The sequence below is a fragment of the Neoarius graeffei genome, chromosome 11, assembly GCF_027579695.1.
Source record: "Neoarius graeffei isolate fNeoGra1 chromosome 11, fNeoGra1.pri, whole genome shotgun sequence".
Taxonomy (NCBI): Eukaryota; Metazoa; Chordata; class Actinopteri; order Siluriformes; family Ariidae; genus Neoarius; species Neoarius graeffei.
Genome location: NC_083579.1, coordinates 42,954,736 through 42,976,093, shown reverse-complemented (window position 1 = coordinate 42,976,093; position 21,358 = coordinate 42,954,736). Strand labels below are relative to the sequence as shown.

At 45.2% G+C, this 21,358-nt stretch overlaps 1 protein-coding gene across 1 annotated transcript in view; it reads right to left on the bottom strand.

The window, feature by feature from the left end:
* LOC132893656 (ryanodine receptor 3) overlaps nt 1-21,358 on the bottom strand; it is a 476,331-nt gene that overhangs the window by 124,407 nt on the left and 330,566 nt on the right. Inside the window, exons 44-50 of the mRNA XM_060932802.1 lie at nt 18,028-18,160; nt 17,265-17,368; nt 15,544-15,679; nt 14,060-14,246; nt 12,670-12,778; nt 12,436-12,556; nt 12,137-12,306 (exon numbers count right to left, since the gene is read on the bottom strand). Of these exons, the coding sequence (XP_060788785.1) occupies nt 12,137-12,306; nt 12,436-12,556; nt 12,670-12,778; nt 14,060-14,246; nt 15,544-15,679; nt 17,265-17,368; nt 18,028-18,160 (960 nt within the window). The remainder of the gene's footprint in view (nt 1-12,136; nt 12,307-12,435; nt 12,557-12,669; nt 12,779-14,059; nt 14,247-15,543; nt 15,680-17,264; nt 17,369-18,027; nt 18,161-21,358) is intronic.

Here is a 21,358-nt window from a genome sequence, read left to right as displayed (position 1 = left end):
TCCACTTCGCCTCAGTCCATTGTAAAAGAGCTCGGGCCCAGAGAAGGTGGAGGTATTTCTGGATATTGTTTATATCTGGTTTTAACTTGCATTTGTGGATGCAGTAATGAACTGTTTTCACAGACGATGGTTTTCTGAAGTGTTCCTGAGCCCAGACAGAGATTTCCATGACAGACACGTGTCTGCTTTTAATGCAGTGTCACCTGAGGGCCTGAAGATCACAGGCATCCAGTGTCAGTTTTCAGCCTTGTCTCTTGCATACAGAGATTTCTCCAGATTCTCTGAATCGTTTAATGACATTATGGACCATAGATGATGTGATCCCCAAATTCTTTGCAATTTTACATTGAGGAATGTTATTCTTAAATTGTTGCACTGTTTGTCCACGCAGTCTTTCACAGATCGGTGAACCCCTCCACATCTTTACTTCTGAGAGACTCCGCCTCTCTGGGATGCTCTTTTTATACTTAATCATGTTACTGACCTGTAGCCAATTAACCAAATTAGGTTGTTTTTTTTTTTGCACTACACAACTTTTTCAGTCTTTTGTTGACCTGTCCCAACTTTTCTGGAATGTGTTGCTGACATCAAATTCAAAATGAGCATATATTTTTCAAAAAAACAATAAAATTTCTCAGTTTCTGTTAGAGTCTGAATGTCTTGAACTCTGGCCACCCACTGGACAGTTGTAGTACTGCGGGTGTGTTGACAGTGTGCTTGTTTTGATGTCCCATGTGCCCTTTGTTTTGGTCTCCTGCCACGCCCCCCTCATGCCTCACCCTTGTCACCTGACTCAATCACCATTGTAATCAGTATCAGCTGTTTCCTGTTCAATTCTGTGTGCTGGACTGCTACTTAAGCTCTGTCATTTCTCTGCTCTGTCTCTGATTGTCCGACCTTGACTCTGATGTTTGTGAATCTGTTTTTGCCTGTGAAGATTATCCTGTTTGTCCGTGAGTAACCAGTGGAATCTGGAATTCTGCTTGGAACCTTTGATAGTTTGTTCTTTTGGACGTGTTGAGGACTGCATTGAAGCATAATCTTTCCACCTGCCCTGACCCTGTGACTGTGTTAAAAGAATAAACCTGCCAAACTGATCTGCATTTAGGTCTCTGTCTCTGAAACCTCACAGTACGATCAGAGCAGGATGGACCTAGCAGATCCAGAGCACCTGAGGGCTTGTCTCAAACAGCATGAAGTGCTTCTGGGCCGCCAACAAGCCCAACTGGAGAAAGTAGCTGCCAGCATCAGAGACCTGACAGCCCAGATCCAGCCACTCCAACTCTCCCAGTCTGCTTCCGCGTCTGCACAGTCCGCAGAGCCTGCCCAGTCTGCCTCAACCGCACAACCAGCCCACGAGCCACGACTGCCCCCACCGGAGAAGTACGCTGGCGAACCCGGTACCTGCCGCTCTTTCCTGTCTCAGTGTACCCTCATCTTCGAGCTGCAACCAGGTACCTTCCCCACCGATCAAGCAAAGGTTGCCTATGTGATTACCCAACTGTCGGGGCGTGCCAGAGAGTGGGGAACTGCAGTGTGGGATGCTCAGTCAGCAATCTGTGGGAATTTCCAGGAGTTTTCCACTGAGATGAAGAGAGTCTTTGATCGATCCAAGCAAGGGCATGAGGCTGCCCGTGAGCTACTCCTTATGCGCCAGGGTCGTAGGTCGGTGTCAGACTTTGCCATTGACTTTCAAACTCTTGCCACCACTACAGGGTGGGGCACTGAGGCTCTCTATGACACCTTCCTTAATGGCCTGTCGGAGGAGATCAAAGATGAGTTGGCTTCTCACAATCTGCCTGGCTCCTGCGAGGACCTCGTCAACCTTGCAATCCGCATTGACACCAGACTACAGCAACGCCGCTGGGCCAGGGCCTTTGGGTCCACAGCAGGAAGGCCTCTTGTCAGTCCAGTCATGCCCCCTCCTTCTCCTCCCACCAGCACATCGGTACCAGAGCCCATGGAAGTGGACCGCACCCGCCTGACCCAAGAGGAAAGGCAAAGAAGAATCAACACACGCTCCTGCCTGTACTGTGGCCAACCAGGTCACTTCATTGCCTCCTGTCCAGCTAAAAGCCAACGCTCACCTGTGGCTTTCTTGTACCAGTGAGCGTGACCCCCATACACCCCTTCTCTACTCAGCGCACTCTTCTCTCAGCTGTCCTCCGGTGGGGAGATCAACAACTGGAGGTGGGAGTCCTTGTCGACTCTGGTGCCGAGGAGAACTTCATCGACGCCAGCCTGGTGAGTCAGTGGAGTCTGCCTACCGAGAGCCTGGAGAAACCCCTGGTAGCCAACGTGTTGACTGGAGTGAAATTGGCCAACATTACCCACATCACTGCTCCGGTGAGTCTCACCCTCTCTGGCAACCATCATGAACAGTTACGCTTTCTTGTCATTAATGCCCCTCATGCTCCAGTAGTTCTTGGCTACCCATGGCTTATTAAGCACAACCCACATGTTGACTGGGTAGGGAGGTGTATTATGGGTTGGAGCCCATTTTGCCACTTAAACTGTCTCCTTCAGGCCCAGACTCTGTCGAAACCTGTCTCTGATGTCAGCGAAGAGTTTCCAGATCTGTCAGGCATCCCTCCAGACTATATGGACTTCAAGCCTGTATTCAGTAAGTCCAAAGCGTCTTCCTTACCCCCTCACCGCCCCTATGATTGTGCTATTAACCTCCTTCCTGGCACAACTCCCCCTAGAGGTCGTTTGTACTCCCTGTCACAGCCTGAGACGGAAGCTATGGACAAGTACATTCAAGAGTCCCTCGCTACAGGCATCATCCGCCCTTCCTCATCTCCGCCAGGAGCTGGTTTTTTCTTTGTTGGAAAAAAGGATGGTTCATTATGCCCCTGCATTGATTACCGTGGTTTAAATGATATCACTATTAAACCGTTATCCTCTCCCTCTCATGTCCTCAGTGTTTGAACTCCTCCAAGAAGCCAAGGTATTCACCAAACTGGACTTAAGGAATGCCTACCACCTGGTCCGTATCCGCAAGGGGGATGAATGGAAGACTGCCTTTAACACCACCTCAGGTCATTATGAGTACTTGGTCATGCCCTTTGGCCTTACCAATGCCCCTGTGGTTTTTCAGGCCTTAGTCAATGATGTCCTGAGGGACATGCTCAACCAATTTGTCTTTGTGTTTTTAGATGACATCTTGATTTTTTCCAAGTCACTCACTGAGCATATTGTCCATGTCCGTAAGGTCCTGAAGCGTCTTCTGGAGAACCAGCTGTTTGTGAAGGCGGAGAAATGCGAGTTCCACCAGGAGACTGTCACTTTCCTCGGGTATGTGATCACCCCGGGGGGCATCCAAATGGACCAACGTAAGGTCAAGGCAGTGTTGGAATGGCCCACACCTGCTAGTCGACGGGACCTGCAGAGCTTCCTTGGCTTCGCCAACTTTTACCAGCGCTTTGTCTGAAATTTCAGCACTGTAGCCACCCCCCTCACCGCCCTGACCTCTTCAGCGGTCAAGTTCATCTGGACCACAGCTGCAGAGGAGGCCTTTCAAGATCTGAAGCGGCGATTCACCTCTGCTCCAATCCTGATCCAACTCGATCCCAACCGGCAGTTCATTGTGGAGGTAGACGCTTCTGAGGTGGGTGTTGGCGCTGTGCTCTCCCAACGCTCTGCTAAGGATAATCGCATACACCCATGTGCCTTCTTCTCTCACTGTCTGTCACCAGCAGAACAGAACTATGATGTGGGGAACAGGAAGCTGCTTGTAGTGAAGCTAGCCCTGGAGGAATGGCGGCACTGGTTGGAGGGTGCCCCGCTGCCACTTTTGGTCTGGACTGACCATAAGAACCTGCAATACATCAGTTCAGCCAAGAGACTCAACCCCCGACAGGCACGCTGGTCCCTATTCTTCTCCAGGTTTAACTTCACCCTGTCCTACCGCCCTGGTCATAAAAATGTTAAGCCTGATGCTCTGTCCCAACAGTTTCCCATGTCCCAGACAAATCCAGACTCTAACACCATCCTCCCTTCCCGCTGCATTTTGGGGGCAGCTCTGTTTGATGTGGAATCCGCTGTGAAGGCTGCTCAAGTGGATGAAGCAGGCCCCAGTCAATGTCCCACTAACCGTCTGTATGTTCCTAACTCCGTCCGCTCACAGGTGCTGCAGTGGGGCCACTCCACCAAGCTGTCCTGCCATCCGGGACCCCGACGAACCCAAGCGTTCATCGGGAGGAGATTTTGGTGGCCGTCCATGAAGGAGGACATTACCAACTTTGTCCGGTCCTGCTAGGTCTGTGCCCGAAACAAGACCTCCACTCAACCCCCTGCTGGCCTGCTGCAACCCCTGTCCGTGCCCCAAAGACCATGGTCCCACATCTCCTTAGATTTCGTGATTGGTCTGCCCCCATCAGACGGTAACACTACCATTCTTACTGTTGTGGATCGTTTCTCAAAGTCTGTTCATTTCATTCTCCTGCCTGGTCTTCCATCTGCCAAAGACACTGCTAACCTGATGATTCAACATGTATTCTGCATACATGGGCTGCCTGTAGAAGTGGTATCAGACAGGGGCCCCCAATTCACTTCTGCATTCTGGAAGGCTTTCTGTAGATTGCTTGGTGGCTCTGTGTGTTTATCTTCTGGTTTTCACCTGCAGAGCAATGGCCAGACCGAGAGGGTGAACCAGTTGCTGGAGACTGTGCTACGCTGTATGGCGTCCCAGAGCCCATCCTCCTAGAGCCAGCAGCTTCCATGGGCAGAGGATGCAATCAATTCACACATCTCCACTGCCACGGGTCGATCTCCCTTTGAGTGCTCCTTGGGGTACCAGCTGCCACTGTTCCTGGAACAGGAGAAGGAGGTCGGGGTTCCATCAGTGGAAGCCTTCATCCGCCGGTGCCACCGAACGTGGAGGCGCACCCGCTCCACCCTGCTTCACTCTGCTGCCAGGATGAAGGTCCAGGCCGACAAGCGTCGGTCCCGGGACCCTCGATATTGCCAGGGACAACGCGTATGGTTTTCCACACAAGACCTGCCCCTGAAGACAGAGTCTCACAAGCTCACAGCACGTTTTATCGGGCCCTTCCCCATTGCCAAAGTCATCAGCCCCACAGCGGTCTGGCTCAAGCTCCCCTTACCCCTGTGCCGTATCCACCCCACATTCCATGTCTCTAGGGTCAAGCCCTTTCTGTGCAGTCCTATGCATCCTGCCCCCAAGCCCCCCCACCTCATCGATGGCTCTGAGGCATACACTGTCCGACGGCTGGTGGACGTTCGGCGCCGGGGCCGTGGGCTCCAGTATCTCGTCGATTGGGAGGGCTATGGCCCTGAGGAGAGGTGCTGGGTCCCAGCCCGGCACATATTGGACCCCACACTTATCAGGGACTTTCGCCGTCAGCATCCCGTGTCTGCCCGGGGGACGCCGGGAGGCGTCCGTTGGGGGGGGTTACTGTTAGAGTCTGAATGTCTTGAACTCTGGCCACCCACTGGACAGTTGTAGTACTGCGGGTGTGTTGACAGTGTGCTTGTTTTGATGTCCCATGTACCCTTTGTTTTGGTCTCCTGCCACGCCCCCCTCGTGCCTCACCCTTGTCACCTGACTCAATCACCATTGTAATCAGTGTCAGCTGTTTCCTGTTCAATTCTGTGTGCTGGACTGCTACTTAAGCTCTGTCATTTCTCTGCTCTGTCTCTGATCGTCTGACCTTGACTCTGATGTTTGTGAATCTGTTTTTGCCTGTGAAGATTACCCTGTTTGTCCGTGAGTAACCAGTGGAATCTGGAATTCTGCTTGGAACCTTTGATAGTTTGTTCTTTTGGACGTGTTGAGGACTGCATTGAAGCATAATCTTTCCACCTGCCCTGACCCTGTGACTGTGTTAAAAGAATAAACCTGCCAAACTGATCTGCTTTTAGGTCTCTGTCTCTGAAACCTCACAGTTTCAAAATTTTATATGTTGTCTTTGTACTATTTCAATGAAATATAGGGTTTCCGTGATTTGCAAATCTTCACATTCTGTTTTTATTTACAGTTTACACAGCGTCCCAACTTTTTTGGGATTGGGGTTGTATTATGCACACAAGTGTAAGATGTTATGGAGAGCAGTGGAGGAACAAATTCTGAATAGAGATGAACCAATGTGGTTTGGAGGTTTCCTTGCTAAAATGTAAGCAATAGCCAGTTTGGATACTACTGCTATCCAACAGTGTGGTTCTACAGTAGAGATCCAAAGAAGATTAAACTGTAGGAAATTTTAAAAAGAAATACCCACTTAGACACAGATTGCAAGTCAGATCACATTTAATTTTGATTATTTTTAGTTTAAAAATCAAGAAAACACTGAAGAGTGTGGCCCCTGCAGGATCTGCAGAAATACTCAGTCATTATCATGTTAATGCAAGCTGTTTTGCATTAAGTGTTTGCATAAGAGATGTAAATAATATGATAAAGCTGGGTGAGAACTTGTCAAATGCACCATCTGAACAGAGATGGACCACGGTCAATTTGCCAATAAAAGAGAATGGCGAAAAAATTTTGGTCTCAAACAATCTGGCACTGGAATGAGATTTTCAAATATAGTACAGAAACATTCAGTAGACTTGGCTCTGGCTCTGCTGAATCCTTATGACAAGAAAAAAAAAAAAAGGAAGTCCAGTGGATTTCGTGAAAAAATGAATCAAAACCATGATTATCTCTTTTCTAAAAATTATTTCTGAAATATAAAAGACTAGGACAGCACAGTGGTGTAGTGGTTAGCACTGTTGCCTCACAGCAAGAAGGTCCAGGTTCGAGCCCCGTGGCCAGCGAGGGCCTTCCTGTGCGGAGTTTGCATGTTCTCCCCATGTCTGCATGGGTTTCCTCCAGGTGCTCCGGTTTCCCCCACAGTCCAAAGACATGCAGGTTAGGTTAACTGGTGACTCTAAATTGACCGTAGGTGTGAATGTGAGTGTGAATGGTTGTCTGTGTCTATGTGTCAGCCCTGTGATGACCTGGCGACTTGTCCAGGGTGTACCCCGCCTTTCACCAGTAGTCAGCTGGTATAGGCTCCAGCTTGGCCGCGACTCTGCACAGGATAAGCAGTTACGGATGATGGATGGATATAAAAGAATCATAATGTTCTATTACTAGTGTTTTATTGTGATACACTGTAGCACTGGGTTGTTCTTTGATATGAATCAAGGATCTCATGATGCCAACCAGGTCCTGGGGGGGGGGGGGGGGGGGGGGGGGGGGTTCTTCTTTCATTCCAATTCTTTCACATATTTTTGAGCTCATCTGTCTGACACATACGTTTGCCAAACCAACACTAGTAAGAAAACAGTAAAAAAAATAAATAAATAATAAAAAAAAACTGGCCTTGTATATGTATACAGTGTCCTCCACAATTATTGGCACCCCTTGTAAAGATTAGTAAAAAGATTGAGGGGAAAAAAGCCCCACACCTTTTGGTGAAGTCGCTTCATCTCACACTGAACAAAATGAGAAAAATCCAACCTTTCATTGAAATAATGTTTTTTAGAGAAAAACAAATCCCTCATCTTAAAACAACTATTTAAAAAAAAAACATTCCAACCCTTTTTACCGTACTAATCTCTACAAGCAGTGCCAATAATTTTGGAGGGCACTGTAGTTTCAGAGTTTAGGATACTGACAGGCTCATTTCTCATTTCAATCTCATTTCTAAATTGAGACAGAAAAACCACTAGGCAACTGATGAGATTTGCCTTTAAGCATAACTTTCAAAACTGCTGAACAAGCCACAATGGATTCCGAAGCCCTACCGTATGTGCCTTTTTTTATTTTATTTGATTACTTGTTTCAAATAGTTTTGCCTTGGGATTGAGTGTCAAATAAATCTCCTTCAAACACATTTAATATCAACCAAAAACAATCTAGAAATGGAGTAGTAAACTTTATGTGTTGTGCAGATCAATAGACTCGCGTCATTCACACACTGAAGCGTCATTTGTGCCTTTTTTCACTTACAGTAAGTAGGTCATAAATTATGTAATTTGGCCGGAAGATTATTATGAGTATACATTATCACTGTAGACAATCAAAAAAGCATATTAGCTCAGCGAAATAAGCACAATGTCATGAAGCCACTTTCCATCCATCAGGTTTAAAAGGAGCACAGGAGCACTGTACAGAGCGAAAAACAAACGTGTGAGACAGACAGCAAAAGCTATACTATACAGAAAAGACAAGTACTGTCACTTATACATTTGGGATCAATCCCAGAGAAATGATGGATTCATCCATTTTGTCTTGTATTTTGATCAATGAAACTAATCAAAATACACATCTCTATATAGCGTCTAACAGCAAACAAAAACACTGAGCATCTTTCTGTGTAAGATTTCCCGTGCCCAGTGAGTACAGCAAGGTAGGCAGCAGCTGGTGACCCAGATTACATCTGAACCTTGGGGCATGACAACAGGAAAGGCAGCTGGATTGGCTCTTTAACCTACTTTATGCATAACATGCTTTTTTAAAAATCTTCAGACGTAGTAAAGTCCACAGACATTAATGACAAACATCCATCCATTATCTGTAGCCGCTTATCCTGTCGCAGGCAAGCTGGAGCCTATCCCAGCTGACTATGTGCGAGAGGCGGGGTACACCCTGGACAAGTCGCCAGGTCATCGCAGGGCTGATACATAGAGACAAACAACCATTCACACTCACATTCACACCTACGGTCAATTTAGAGCCACCATTTCACCAAACCTGCATGTCTTTGGGGGAAACCGGAGCACCCGGAGGAAACCCACGTGGACACGGGGAGAACATGCAAACTCCGCACAGAAAGGTCCCCATCGGCCACTGGGCTCAAACCCAGAACCTTCTTGCTGTGAGGCGACAGTGCTAACCACTACACCACCGTGCCTCCCTAAATGACAAACATTCTTTTATAATTCAGTTTCACTGGAGGAAGCTAGGTGTGAGCTTATTATTAGCCGAGCTCCTCCTGTGCAAAGCGTACGGAGCGAAGCTCCATACTTCAGAGAATAATATTGGTCATGCATCGACCTGATTTTTGATAGCTTTTGCAACTGTACGATGTCCGTATGTACGAACGACGTATGTGTACCACGACAGGAACACAACCGTAAGTGCAAGGCAATGTATCTCATAAACACTCGACCACCAGACAAGTTTTTTTTTACATAAGATAGATGGGTTTTTAAATCCAGCGCTTGTTTTTCATTCGCTTTTTAAAAAATAATATGGGATTATTTACTAACACATTTTTCAGAAAATATTCACGACAGTTCCATATAAAACTAGCTAAAACAGTTTTATTAGTCCACTAGCTTGTTGGATAATTGACAGTTGTAGCCAGACGACTGCTTGACATCAAGTTTAAAATATCAAGATCGCAGCTGAAACCCTCAGAGCTCATACGCTGCATTCAGTCGAGAAGTATGTTTTCCAGTAGGCTTGTTTTTTTCTGAAGGCTTTTATCCTACTGTTTTTTTCAGAGCAGGCAACGTATCTCGGCATTGTATACTTTTTTTTACCTGAATGATTTCTTACTCTGGATACCCATGCAAACATAATTATTGTTTAGTTTAATAGCACTTACGAGCATCTTTCCTTAGTTGTAGATAATCTAAAACTATCACGTCTCAACATCAGTTAGTTCTTATGTCCGATAATATTCGATGTTAACATTACTGTAATGATATAAAGTGAAAGCGCTGGGTCCCTGCTGTCCACCAGGCACCCAGCAGAGTCACACCATAATAAATGTCATGGTGTTATTTCTGGCGCATGGCATGCGGTATCAAAGAAAGGAATAAACATGTATTCATAACTGCAATATGGGGCGGCATGGTGGTGTAGTGGTTAGCACTGTTGCCTCACAGCAAGAAGGTTCTGGGTTTGAACCCAGTGGTTGATGAGGGCCTTTCTGTGCGGAGTTTGCATGTTCTCCCCGTGTCTGTGTGGGTTTCCTCCGGGTGCTCCGGTTTCCCCCAAAGATAACTGGTGACTCTAGGTGGTGTTTACATTAGACCGTATCCGTATCGTTTTCGTCGCGGATGCACTGTCCGTGCACATTAAAACGCCGGGAAACGACTCCACAGGCGGAACAGTTTGAATCCGCCAGGGCCCACGTATTCAACCCAGTACGTATCTGATCCGGTGCTGTGTAAACATTGAGGAACAAGGATACGCAGTGCTGAGCTCTAGCTGACGTCGTCATTGGACAACGTCACTGTGACATCCACCTTCCTGATTCGCTGGCGTTGGTCATGCCACGTTGGTCATGTGACGCGACTGCTGAAAAACGGCGCGAACTTCACTTCCTGCTATTTGTCCCGAATCACTGCTCGTGCGCTTCACTCGCGCGCTCTGTGAGCTGCGCAGGGCCGGAGTGCGCACCCTCCAGAGGGCACTCGCTGTTCAGGGCGCTGTGATTTGGAGTGCAGGATGCCTGCGGAGCCGAGCGTATCCGTGTATTGGCGTTGCTGTGTGCACGCGAATCGTGTATTGGCGTTGCTGTGTGCACGCGAATCATTTTAAAAACGTTAATCTGATGATCCGCTGATACGGTCTAATGTAAACACCACCTAAATTGACCGTAGGTGTGAGTGTGAATGGTTGTCTGTGTCTATGTGTCAGCCCTGTGATGACCTGGCGACTTGTCCAGGGTGTACCCCGCCTTTCGCCTGTAGTCAGCTGGGATAGGCTCCAGCTTGCCTGCGACCCTGTAGAACAGGATAAGTGGCTACAGATAATGGATGGGACTGCAATACGTACTGTGACTCATTATTGGTATCGCAGTAATGTCACAAGACAATGCAGCAATTTATTGCCGTGAAATACACAACACTACACAATTTGATGGTTCGTATACTATAATATTATTATTCTGTTCAGGCTGATTTGGAAATATTTTGCTCATACATTCATCAGGAGCTCCGCTTTTAGGCAGTGCCAAATTTAAAAAAAAAAACTGCAAGATTGAAAAAATAAAAGATTAACCATGGAAGTTATACACTTACAACAAATTGTTTTATGGAAGTTAAGTAATAAGTAGGCGGACCCAAGGACGCGTTATCCTAATGGGCTTCATGGGCAGCTGCCCAGGGCCTAGGCCACTAGGGGGCCTCGGAGGTAGCGAGATTGGGAAACGATATTTTCAGAAGTTTTGATCATATTGATAACATTTTTGATGCACTTCGCCACCCGTAAGGAAGCCCACCTTGTCCCGTTGCATAAATCACCCGTCATTGTCAATATGATCACTGTCCACTATGTCTTCACACGCTACGCCAGCTTGAGTTCAATGATTTAATTAATGACTTCGGTTTCCAGAAAAGTAGGAAAGTGCGCTTATAAGTTGACCCATGGCTGTCAAACTGAATGCGCAAAGCTGTGCGCCACTGCTGTTTGGGACATTACGTGTGTGAAAGGATGAAATGTTTCACATAGCCTAACATTTTGAGATTTATTTCTGAGAAGCAAGATATTTTTCTTTCTTTGTTATCGCTCTTTGTTTTCAGAAGTTAAAAGTCGCCTGGATTCCAAAATGAAAATGAACGGTTATACCAAATGAATGTTCTTGTTCTGAATACTAAAGAAACTGTTGTAGGCCTCGGTTATGTTCTTGACATGTTGTTCATTGACTCACTCATTCAAAGGCTTCTGGAGACTAAACTTTAGTTAACCAGACTTGTTAACCGTGATGTCTGATGGATTTTTTCACCATGCAATTGCCTATTTCACCATTGCTTTTTCTCGATTAAATAGGTGTTGATGGATATAAAGTTTTATCGTTCAATAGTATTTCTAATTGTGCCACTGTCATTATTTAAGTTTCTGTGTCTAGTTAGACAGGCACGTCTGAGGGGGTGAATTTGCTGAGCGCAGTTGACAACAGGCGGGGGTGGGGCCTCGGGGGGGTGTCTGCCCAGGGCATTGGCAAGGGTTAACACAGCCCTGGGCAGACCGACTATTGTAATCTGCAGCAAGTGAGTCAATACAAAATTAAAAAAAAAACAAAACAGGTCACTCCAGATAGTCAGGTCATTATTATGACACTATATATGAACAGTAAGACTGAATTATGTACTAATGTAAACCTGGATGTTTATTATCATGCTATATCTGAGCAGTCAGATTGAGATTGTTGTAAAGGTGTGTGTGTGTGCTCACTGTGTCCAGAGAGGCAGCTGCTCTGAGGTCAGGCAGGAAGCCAACTTCTAGAAGATGTAGGAGGAAGCTTTGGTCTTCTATGCCATAGACCCGGTCCAGAAACAGAACCATGGGTGCCTTGTGGTCCGGACAGAAACAGGCTGACATGTCAGGCTCTGTAACGCTACCATCTGAGACAAAGACAAGAGCATCATCACCTATTTATCTGTTCTATCGTTTTACTCAGAAGTCATAGAAACCTATTTCACTTCGCACTTTTGTCACTGATTCAACTCCTCAGCTAATTATCACACTCCTACCTTTATTAACGACAGGCATCCTGAGTGGGATGCTGATGATGCCGACAAGGTCTTCAGTGGGCACCAAGGAGCGCAAGATGGCACGGATTCTCAGAGCCTCTCCTTTGCCCTTATTGATCAGCTGTGTGTATGAGGGCCAATGATTATATGAAGTAAGCTCCAGAAGTACTAGCACCCTTCGTGAACATAAGCAAAAATCTAAGACATAAGTGAATGAAAATAAGGGTAACGCACATGCATTTCAGGAGCACAGCGTCCCAGCAGATCGATGAGGGCTGAGTAGAAGGACATGATGGCATTGCCCATGTGAACCACCTCTTCCTCCTCCTCATCCTCTGTAGACCTAAGTGTTGGAAGGTATTATACGAAGATAAAAACGGAGGCATTTACGTGGACTTGGGATTGAAGACTACATTATTTGGACTGAACAGACAACGTGTTCTGAACAAATAGGAATACGGATGCAAACGATATGTGGGGTACAGGACAAAACAAAAAGTCATGTGAGCATGAAGGTTTTAGTTTAATTCAGTCTTGCTGAAGCACATGGGGAGGGTTGCCAAGTTTCAGCATAATCCCCCATCCCAGCTACAAACACCCCACACACATACACAAAACCTTCAAACTAGCCCAAAATATTCAGACACAGGAAAAAAAAAAAAAGTAGGCGAATGTTGCTTCTTTTTTACAGGAGCCGAGAGAGGCCCTTCATATAATCCTTTTTTTTATTCACCTTGTTATCCCGAGATAATGACATAATTAATTCAGGATCTCGAGAAAACAACACAACTAATTCGAGATCTCGAGAAAACAAAACCATTATTCCGAGATAACGACATAATTAATTCAGGATCTCGAGAAAACAACACAACTAATTCAAGATCTCGAGAAAACAAAACCGTTATTCCAAGATCTCAAGAAAACAAAACAATTATTCCGTGATCTCGAGAAAACAAAACAATTATTTCATGATCTCGAGTAAACAGCTGAGAAATGGTTCATTCAGGTGCGCCAAGAGACTTGTGATATGCTGACTTTGGGGCTATTTCTCATTCTGTATAGACGCAACTTTGGTCATTAGAATGTCTGGAATAATCGATCACCTAATAAGGCAATATTTTGATCAGGGGTTGACACAGGGAGAGATTGCATTAAGTCTTTTAATACGGTATTATTTCAAAATTAGTCCGCGGCACCTCCGCAGAAGACTGGCCCAGCTTCGTCTGTACCGACGGAGATACAGTGATCCAGCTGAGATCATGAAATAATTGTTTTGTTTTCTCGAGATCTCGAAATAACGGTTTTGTTTTCTTGAGATCTCAAATTAGTTGTTTTGTTTTCTCGAGATCCTGAATTAATTATGTCGTTATCTCGAGATAACAAGGTGAATAAAAAATTATATGAAGGGCCTCTCTCGGCTTCCGTACTTTTTCTCAGTCTTTTCATGGGAAACAAATTAACAGTGGTGCGCATTTCTGATTCGAAAGATCTGGTGAGGGGATGGGGCTTTGCTTAGTTGTATACATGGTATATCTGGGCTACAGTAATATACAGTACATTTCAATTAAAAAAAACCCCATGAGGACAGTAATACAACGGTGTGGGTGGTGTGTGTTTATCTTACGCATCAGACACTAGACCCTGGGTGGTGCTGGACAGGTCGAGTGCTGGTGTTTCTGATATTTTAATGGCTTCCTTCATGGCAGCTAGCAGTCCATTACCGCCTTCTCCGCGCAGCGCAGGGCCAAAGCACTCAGGCCGACGAATCAGCAACTTCACCACAACACTGGAGTTCTCTTCTACACTCTCACCTACACAACAGCAGTGAGAATTACAATCACTGGTGCACTGCTCTGAGGATGTGTTTGTATGAGAATTCAATCTGATATATTCCCGAAACAAATGATTAATCATCATCAATTGATATCATCAGTCAGAAATTATACAGTGCCAGTCAAAAGTTTGGACACCCCTACTCATTCACAGGTTTTCTGTATTTTGTCTATTTTCAGGGTTTGAATTATGAATTCATCTTTGTGGGGGTCTCTTTAAAAAAATTTTTAAAAAGAGCAGTGCATGGATGTGACGAGTAATTATATAAATAATTACCCAAACAGGTGCGCTTTTTGTGAACGAGAGGCTACATGGTTCATTAGGCTGTACTTGCATCCACAGAGAGGAGTCTTTTTATTGTTTGTTTTTTTTAACATACTGTTTTTGCGGGTGGCACGGTGGTGTAGTGGTTAGCGCTGTCGCCTCACAGCAAGAAGGTCCAGATTCGAGCCCTGTGGCTGGCGAGGGCCTTTCTGTGTGGAGTTTGCATGTTCTCCCCGTGTCTGCGTGGGTTTCCTCCGGGTGCTCCGGTTTCCCCCACAGTCCAAAGACATGCAGGTTAGGTTAACTGGTGACTCTAAATTGAGCGTAGGTGTGAATGTGAGTGTGAATGGTTGTCTGTGTCTATGTGTCGGCCCTGTGATGACCTGGCGACTTGTCCAGGGTGTACCCCGCCTTTCGCCCGTAGTCAGCTGGGATAGGCTCCAGCTTGCCTGCGACCCTGTAGAAGGATAAAGCGGTTACAGATAATGAGATGAGATATTGTTTTTGCGATTTTCCTATAGCCATCCATTATCCATAACTGCTTATCCTGTGCAGGGTCGCGGCCAAGCTGGAGCCTATCCCAGCTGACTATGGGCGAGAGGCTGGAGCCTATCCCAGCTGTGCCTCGTCAAAAGCTAATTAGTGACATTTCTTGCCTTCTTAATGCATTTGAGATCAAACAGTAAATAGTAAATAATAAAAATACAGTAAATAGTCCGATTCCACAACTGTAGTAATCCATGTCAAGAACCGCTCGACTAAGTAAAGAGAAACGACATCCATCATTACTTTAAGACATGAAGTGACTTTTAATGAATAAAAATAAAGAAAAAACATAGAATTAGAAGGTGTGTACTAACTTTTGACTGGTATTGAACATACAACATATAATGTCAACAGTTGTGTGTTAAATAAATGCTCCATAACTTCTACTGTAATCATTGATGAAGCCATGAAGTGCACCTTTGTTGTGTTAAATAATTAGACTCTTGTTAGTTAGTGTTTGTTTACCATTGACAAAGACAGCGAAGCGGAGAAAGGAGAGGTAGCGCTCTCCCTCAATTGGATTCCAGCCTATATCTGGATAGCCTTTGGCAAGGAGCATGGGACAACTCTGCAGTCCACAGCCAGCCAGATATGTTACCACCTACACACACACACACACAGAAATTATGGTTTCTTACACTTGCACTGTATGAATGATAAATGTCTTCCGAGAAATATATTCATTTTGGAATGCATCTTTAAATTATTTGGAAATGTTTGAAAATATTTCCATCAATTTCTCTCCCCCCTCCGTCTGTGTGTGTGTGTCTCTGTCTCTCTCCCGATCTCTCTCTGTGTGTGTCTCTCTCTCTCCCCATCTCTGTCTCTCTCTCTCCCTGTCTCTGTGTCTCTCTCCCCATCTCTCTCTCTCTGTGTGTGTGTGTCTCTCTCTCTCCCCATCTCTGTCTCTCTCTCTCCCTGTCTCTGTCTCTCTCTCCCCATCTCTCTCTCTCTCTGTCTCTCCTCATCTCTCTCTCTCTCTCTCTCTCCCTCCCTGGCTGTGTGTGTGTGTGTCTCTCTCTGTGTCTCTCCTCATCTCTCTCTCTCCCTGGCTGTGTGTGTGTCTCTCTCTCTCCCCAGCTCTGTCTCTCTCTCTCTCTCTCCCGTCTCTGTGTGTGTCTCTCTCTCCCCATCTCTGGCTCTCTCCCTGTCTGTGTGTGTGTGTCTCTTTCTCCCCATCTCTCTCTCTCTCTCTCTCTCCTCATCTCTGTCTCTCTCTCTCTTTCCCTGTCTCTGTGTGTGTCTCTCTCTCCCCATCTGTCTCTCTCTCCCTGTCCATGTGTGTGTCTCTCTCCCCATCTCTCTCTCGCTCTCTCTCCCTGTCTCTGTGTGTCTCTCTCCCCATCTCTCTCTCTCTCTCTCTCTCTCTCTCTCCCTGTCTCTGTGTCTCTCTCCCCATCTCTGTCTCTCGCTCTCTCCCTGTCTCTCTCCCCATCTCCCCCTCTCTCCCTGTCTCTGTGTGTGTCTCTCTCCCCATCTGTCTCTCTCTCCCTGTCCATGTGTGTGTCTCTCTCCCCATCTCTGTCTCTCGCTCTCTCTCCCTGTCTCTGTGTCTCTCTCCCCATCTCTCTCTCTCTGTGTCTCTCTCCCCATCTCTCTCTCTCTCTCTCTCTCTCTCTCTCTCTCCCTGTCTGTGTCTCTCTCCACCCATCTCTGTCTCTCGCTCTCTCTCCCTGTCTCTCTCCCCATCTCCCCCTCTCTCCTTGTCTCTGTGTGTGTCTCTCTCTCCCCATCTGTCTCTCTCTCCCTGTCCATGTGTGTGTCTCTCTCCCCATCTCTGTCTCTTGCTCTCTCTCCCTGTCTCTGTGTGTCTCTCTCCCCCTCTCTCTCTCCATCTGTCTCTCGCTCTCTCTCCCTGTCTCTGTGTGTCTCTCTCCCCATTTCTCTCTCTCTCCCTGTCTCTGCGTGTGTCTCTCTCCCCATCTCTGTCTCTCGCTCTCTCTCCCTGTCTCTCTCCCCATCTCCCCCTCTCTCCCTGTCTGTGTGTCTCTCTCTCCCCATCTCTGTCTCTCTCTCTCTCCCTGTGTGTGTATCTCCCTCCACATCTCTCTCTCTCTAGCTCTGTGTGCATGTCTCTGTCTCTCTCTAGCTCTGTGTGCATGTCTCTGTCTCTCTCTCTCGCTCTCACACACACACACACACACACACACACACACACACACACACACACACACACACACACACACCTTGTCAAGGTCAGGCTCCTCAAGTGCGAGTGCAAGGCTGTTGTTGTCCATTACAGATGAAGCAGCTACATCTAGAGGAGTGGACCCTCTCATAGATGGAGAAGCTGTGGGGGTGCACATACAAATATGCACGTTTTATCAAGCCTTTTCTTCTGTAACTTTCATTATTAATGTGTGTCACTGCTGTAAAACCTCATTACAACCAGTAGAAGGCAGTGTTTCTAGTGCGTGTTATAGGAAACCTAAAACAGGTGAGTAATACTATCAAACAGTGAAGCTTAAAGTAACTTAAAAGCAAAAACAACAGTAAGATCAGATCATCCCATCGTTAACCCTGAGCCTTGTGTTTCTGACTATTACCTGGTATTGACCCTCACCTAATCCCCATGTTTACTGATGGGTAACCCTAATGAAACCCACACACACACACACAGCTCACCTCATGTTACACTGGTTTAATATAAACTTTAAGAATAACAGCTGCACCATTAGGTTCAGTACATACACACGTACCAGAGAAAATATCACTTCTACATATAATGGCTAAAAATATGGAATAGAAAGTACACGTTTTGCTTATAGGACTTATTTCCTGAACACTGAAGTATATTTATATTCCACATACAGAAAGTGTAGACTGGTCATCCTCTGACTGCGTTCATACGGTAGATATGCCTCTATCACATATTAAACTCTGGGCGGCACAAAGCACTTCAGACACAGCAGTACTGATGTGTACAGAGCCAGGCGTTCAGGAACTCACCCAAGCCCACACTGCTGTTCTCCAGCAGGTAACTCAAATGATCAAACATGGCCTTCTGGTTCTGTCGGCTGATTCGACAGAAATAGCACAGGAAGCGGCAGCAACTGGCCACCATTTTGGGAAAAGCAATTTCCTGCGAAAGAAAGTGGATAATTAAATTCAATCTGCCGGTTAGGGAAATACCAGGTAAGCAAAGCACACTCACTGGCAACACCCACGTCTACAAACACTTGTTATTCGATCATTAACAGACTGAACTGAATGCATAGACATTTAAATTTTCCCCCTCAAATCACAGTATGGTTTTAAAGTGTTTGCTGGTGCTCATATTACATGTGTTAGGGTACTCAAAAAAATCTGAGTGCTTATCCTCAGAGTACCATTGCTGCATCTCCCCAGTACTGGCTCCTTCCCCGTTGTTCATTCATAAAGTAAACACTGATTCTGGAAGTGGATATTAAACAAAACTAGCAAGCCCTGTCGGGAACAGGGGTACTGTAGGAGTCTATTTTTGTCCCCCAAGGTACAATCTACACTAAAGCCTAGGTCACAACAGGACGTACGATTTTTTTGGCCGTGCGATTTTTGGCGTTTCCCAAATCGCTGCGTTTTTTTTGTTCGTGGAGAAAGACGCACGTTGGCCGTAAGTTTGTCTTGCAACCTGAAAAAAATGTAAGCGCCCGTAGAGTTTGTTTGACATGACAAAGAACCTCTGCGGCCGGTCTGCGGCCAGTCTACAGCTCGAAAATCAGCACGTCACACGCGCGCCCTCCATGCGTTTCTTGCGTTTTTTGCACGTACGGTAGACCGGCCGTAGGAGCACGTACGGCCGGCTGTGACCGAGATTTAATATACCCCTAGGGCTCAATATTGGACTTCAAGGTAACTATGTGTACCTTTTAAGGCCAAAAAGGTACTTATATTTTCCCAAGCAGTATATAAAGGGTACATATAAGTACCTTCGAGGGTCCTGCCCCAGTGACAAGTCATTAGTGGGATGTAGAGGTCTCATTATTTGCATGCATGACCAAGTAAGTGGCTGCAGGTCTGTGAGTGCCACTTGATTTGATTTCCAATACTGTAGTAAAAAAAAGTACATTATTTTTAACTTCAGTAAAACTAAAAGAGGACTCCAAAGTCCACAGACTTATTAAATCACAAGCCAACTTTAATTAATCTTAAAAATCCTAATGAGCTAATCCTTTTTACAATATAAAAAAGAAACCATGATATATGAAGGAACTTCCCATCTGCTGTGGCAAATTCCCAACCATCATTAATCCACTTAAAGATAAATAGTCTCCCCATTCTACATCCCACAGGAACCAATCAGCATTTAAATTAAGGCCAGATACAAGGCCACACAATGTCTTCGGTGAAACTTGTGCACATTTAACATCTGTGATTTGGGGTGTCATCAGACTGCCAGAAAAATAATCTCAGTTAAATGCTTCAACCAGTGGCACATTCTCATTTTGTTTTGGAATTAAAACCATTTCCAAGAATGAGAAATTAAAATATAATATACAACGTATTATTATTCATACGGGCCACTTTTTCCATGGAATAAAAACATGCATTCTCTTCCCTTCTAGCGGGTTTATTAATGGCATGCAATATTGTCATCATATCGCTTATCCTCCATGTATTACGCCACTCTCCCCAATGGAGAATGAGCATGCAATATTGTTATAATATTGCATGTTGTCAAGACAACACGACATCACACGTCAGAGCTCATGTAAAGATCCAACTTTGCTGCTGCGCATGTGCACGATCATTTCTTTGTCGGCCGGGAGAGAGCGAAGACGGGGTTAATTCAGTGCTCGGATTAAGCACTAAATAAATAAACTGAAAACTGAAACTGAAGATGCGCTGAACACCCGAAAGACTACCAGAACTTCATTATATATTCTTCACGCATATTTACAAGAGAAAAAACATACCAACAGACATCGAAAAACTGGAAAAGAGACACATCAGAGATGTAAAACTTCTGCATTAACGAGGGACTGACAGTTTGTAAACAAACATGGCTGCGAGGTTTGCTTCATTAAAAGCAGAAGATTTAAAGAGAAAGATGTGCTGAACACCCAAAAGGCTACCAAAACTTCCCTGGATATTCTTCACGCATATTTACAAGTGAAAAACATACCAACGGACATCGAAAACCTGGAAAAGACAGCAACAGTGGAAATATTGTCAAAGTTCTACTTGGAGGTGAGGAAAAGTGACGGAAACTTTTACAAGAGGACTTCACTCGTGGACTTCACTCAGCAAAGCCCTTTTGTTTTGAACAACTGCAAAGTAACAATTAACTACGACCAAATGTAACTGTGAACTTGAACTGTCAACCTGTATATAGCTTGTACAGGTAGTCGTCGACTTACGACTGCGTTTGGTTACGACTGACCGGTCATAAACCGATCTGGTCGTAAGTCGGCCTATGTTAAATGAACGTACATATATTGTGATGTGTAATGATATTGTAACCTTCTTAAAGTCTTATTTTATCAACATTTTCTTATTTCATTACCTTGGCTCATTATTTGGTTTAAGTCAAACACTGCATACTACACTGCGTACAGTACAATTCGTTTAATATGTGCAAAACAAAAAATACAAACTACAGGTGTGAAAAATAGAAAACATTTTAGTTTGAAACATACCAAAATACAAATGTAAAACATAGTAAAATACAAAATTTAGTGACCGCTGGCATCACTGGTGCTTGGCTGTGGGTCGTCTACGTCATCATCAGCTGTTGCAGCGCTCGGGCTGGCGGGAGCATTTGCTCGTTTCATAAACCAGGAGCTGGGGCAGAAACTGTTGTATGCGGCGAGAGGCACTGCCGGGAGTTGGGGCGGAAAATGTCGTACGCTCAGCTAGCTCAGCTAGGAAACACTTGCCAGTCATAACCAGACGGTCGTAAAGTCGATTGGTCGTAAGCCGCATAGGTCATAAGTCGACAACTACCTGTACATAAGTTGGGTTGTTGTTCAGGCTTTTTGGACTTGTATCATTTTTATTGTTAGAACTTTGACTTTGTACATTGGTTTGGCAGAACACTGAATTAGATTCAATCAGAATCAGCATTTAATATTGGTAAGTTACCCCCGTTCTCAACTTTCTGTAAAATCTATAATTGTTCCATTGAATGTGTACGTATTATAATAATAATATTGGCTAGATTTTTTTCGTGGTATATCAGATATATTCCATTCAGCAAGCATGATATTGAACTCATCTTCGACTTGTTTACTATCATGCTAGCTGAATGGAATATATCTGATATACCACGAAAAAAAGCCAGCCAATATTATTTAATTAT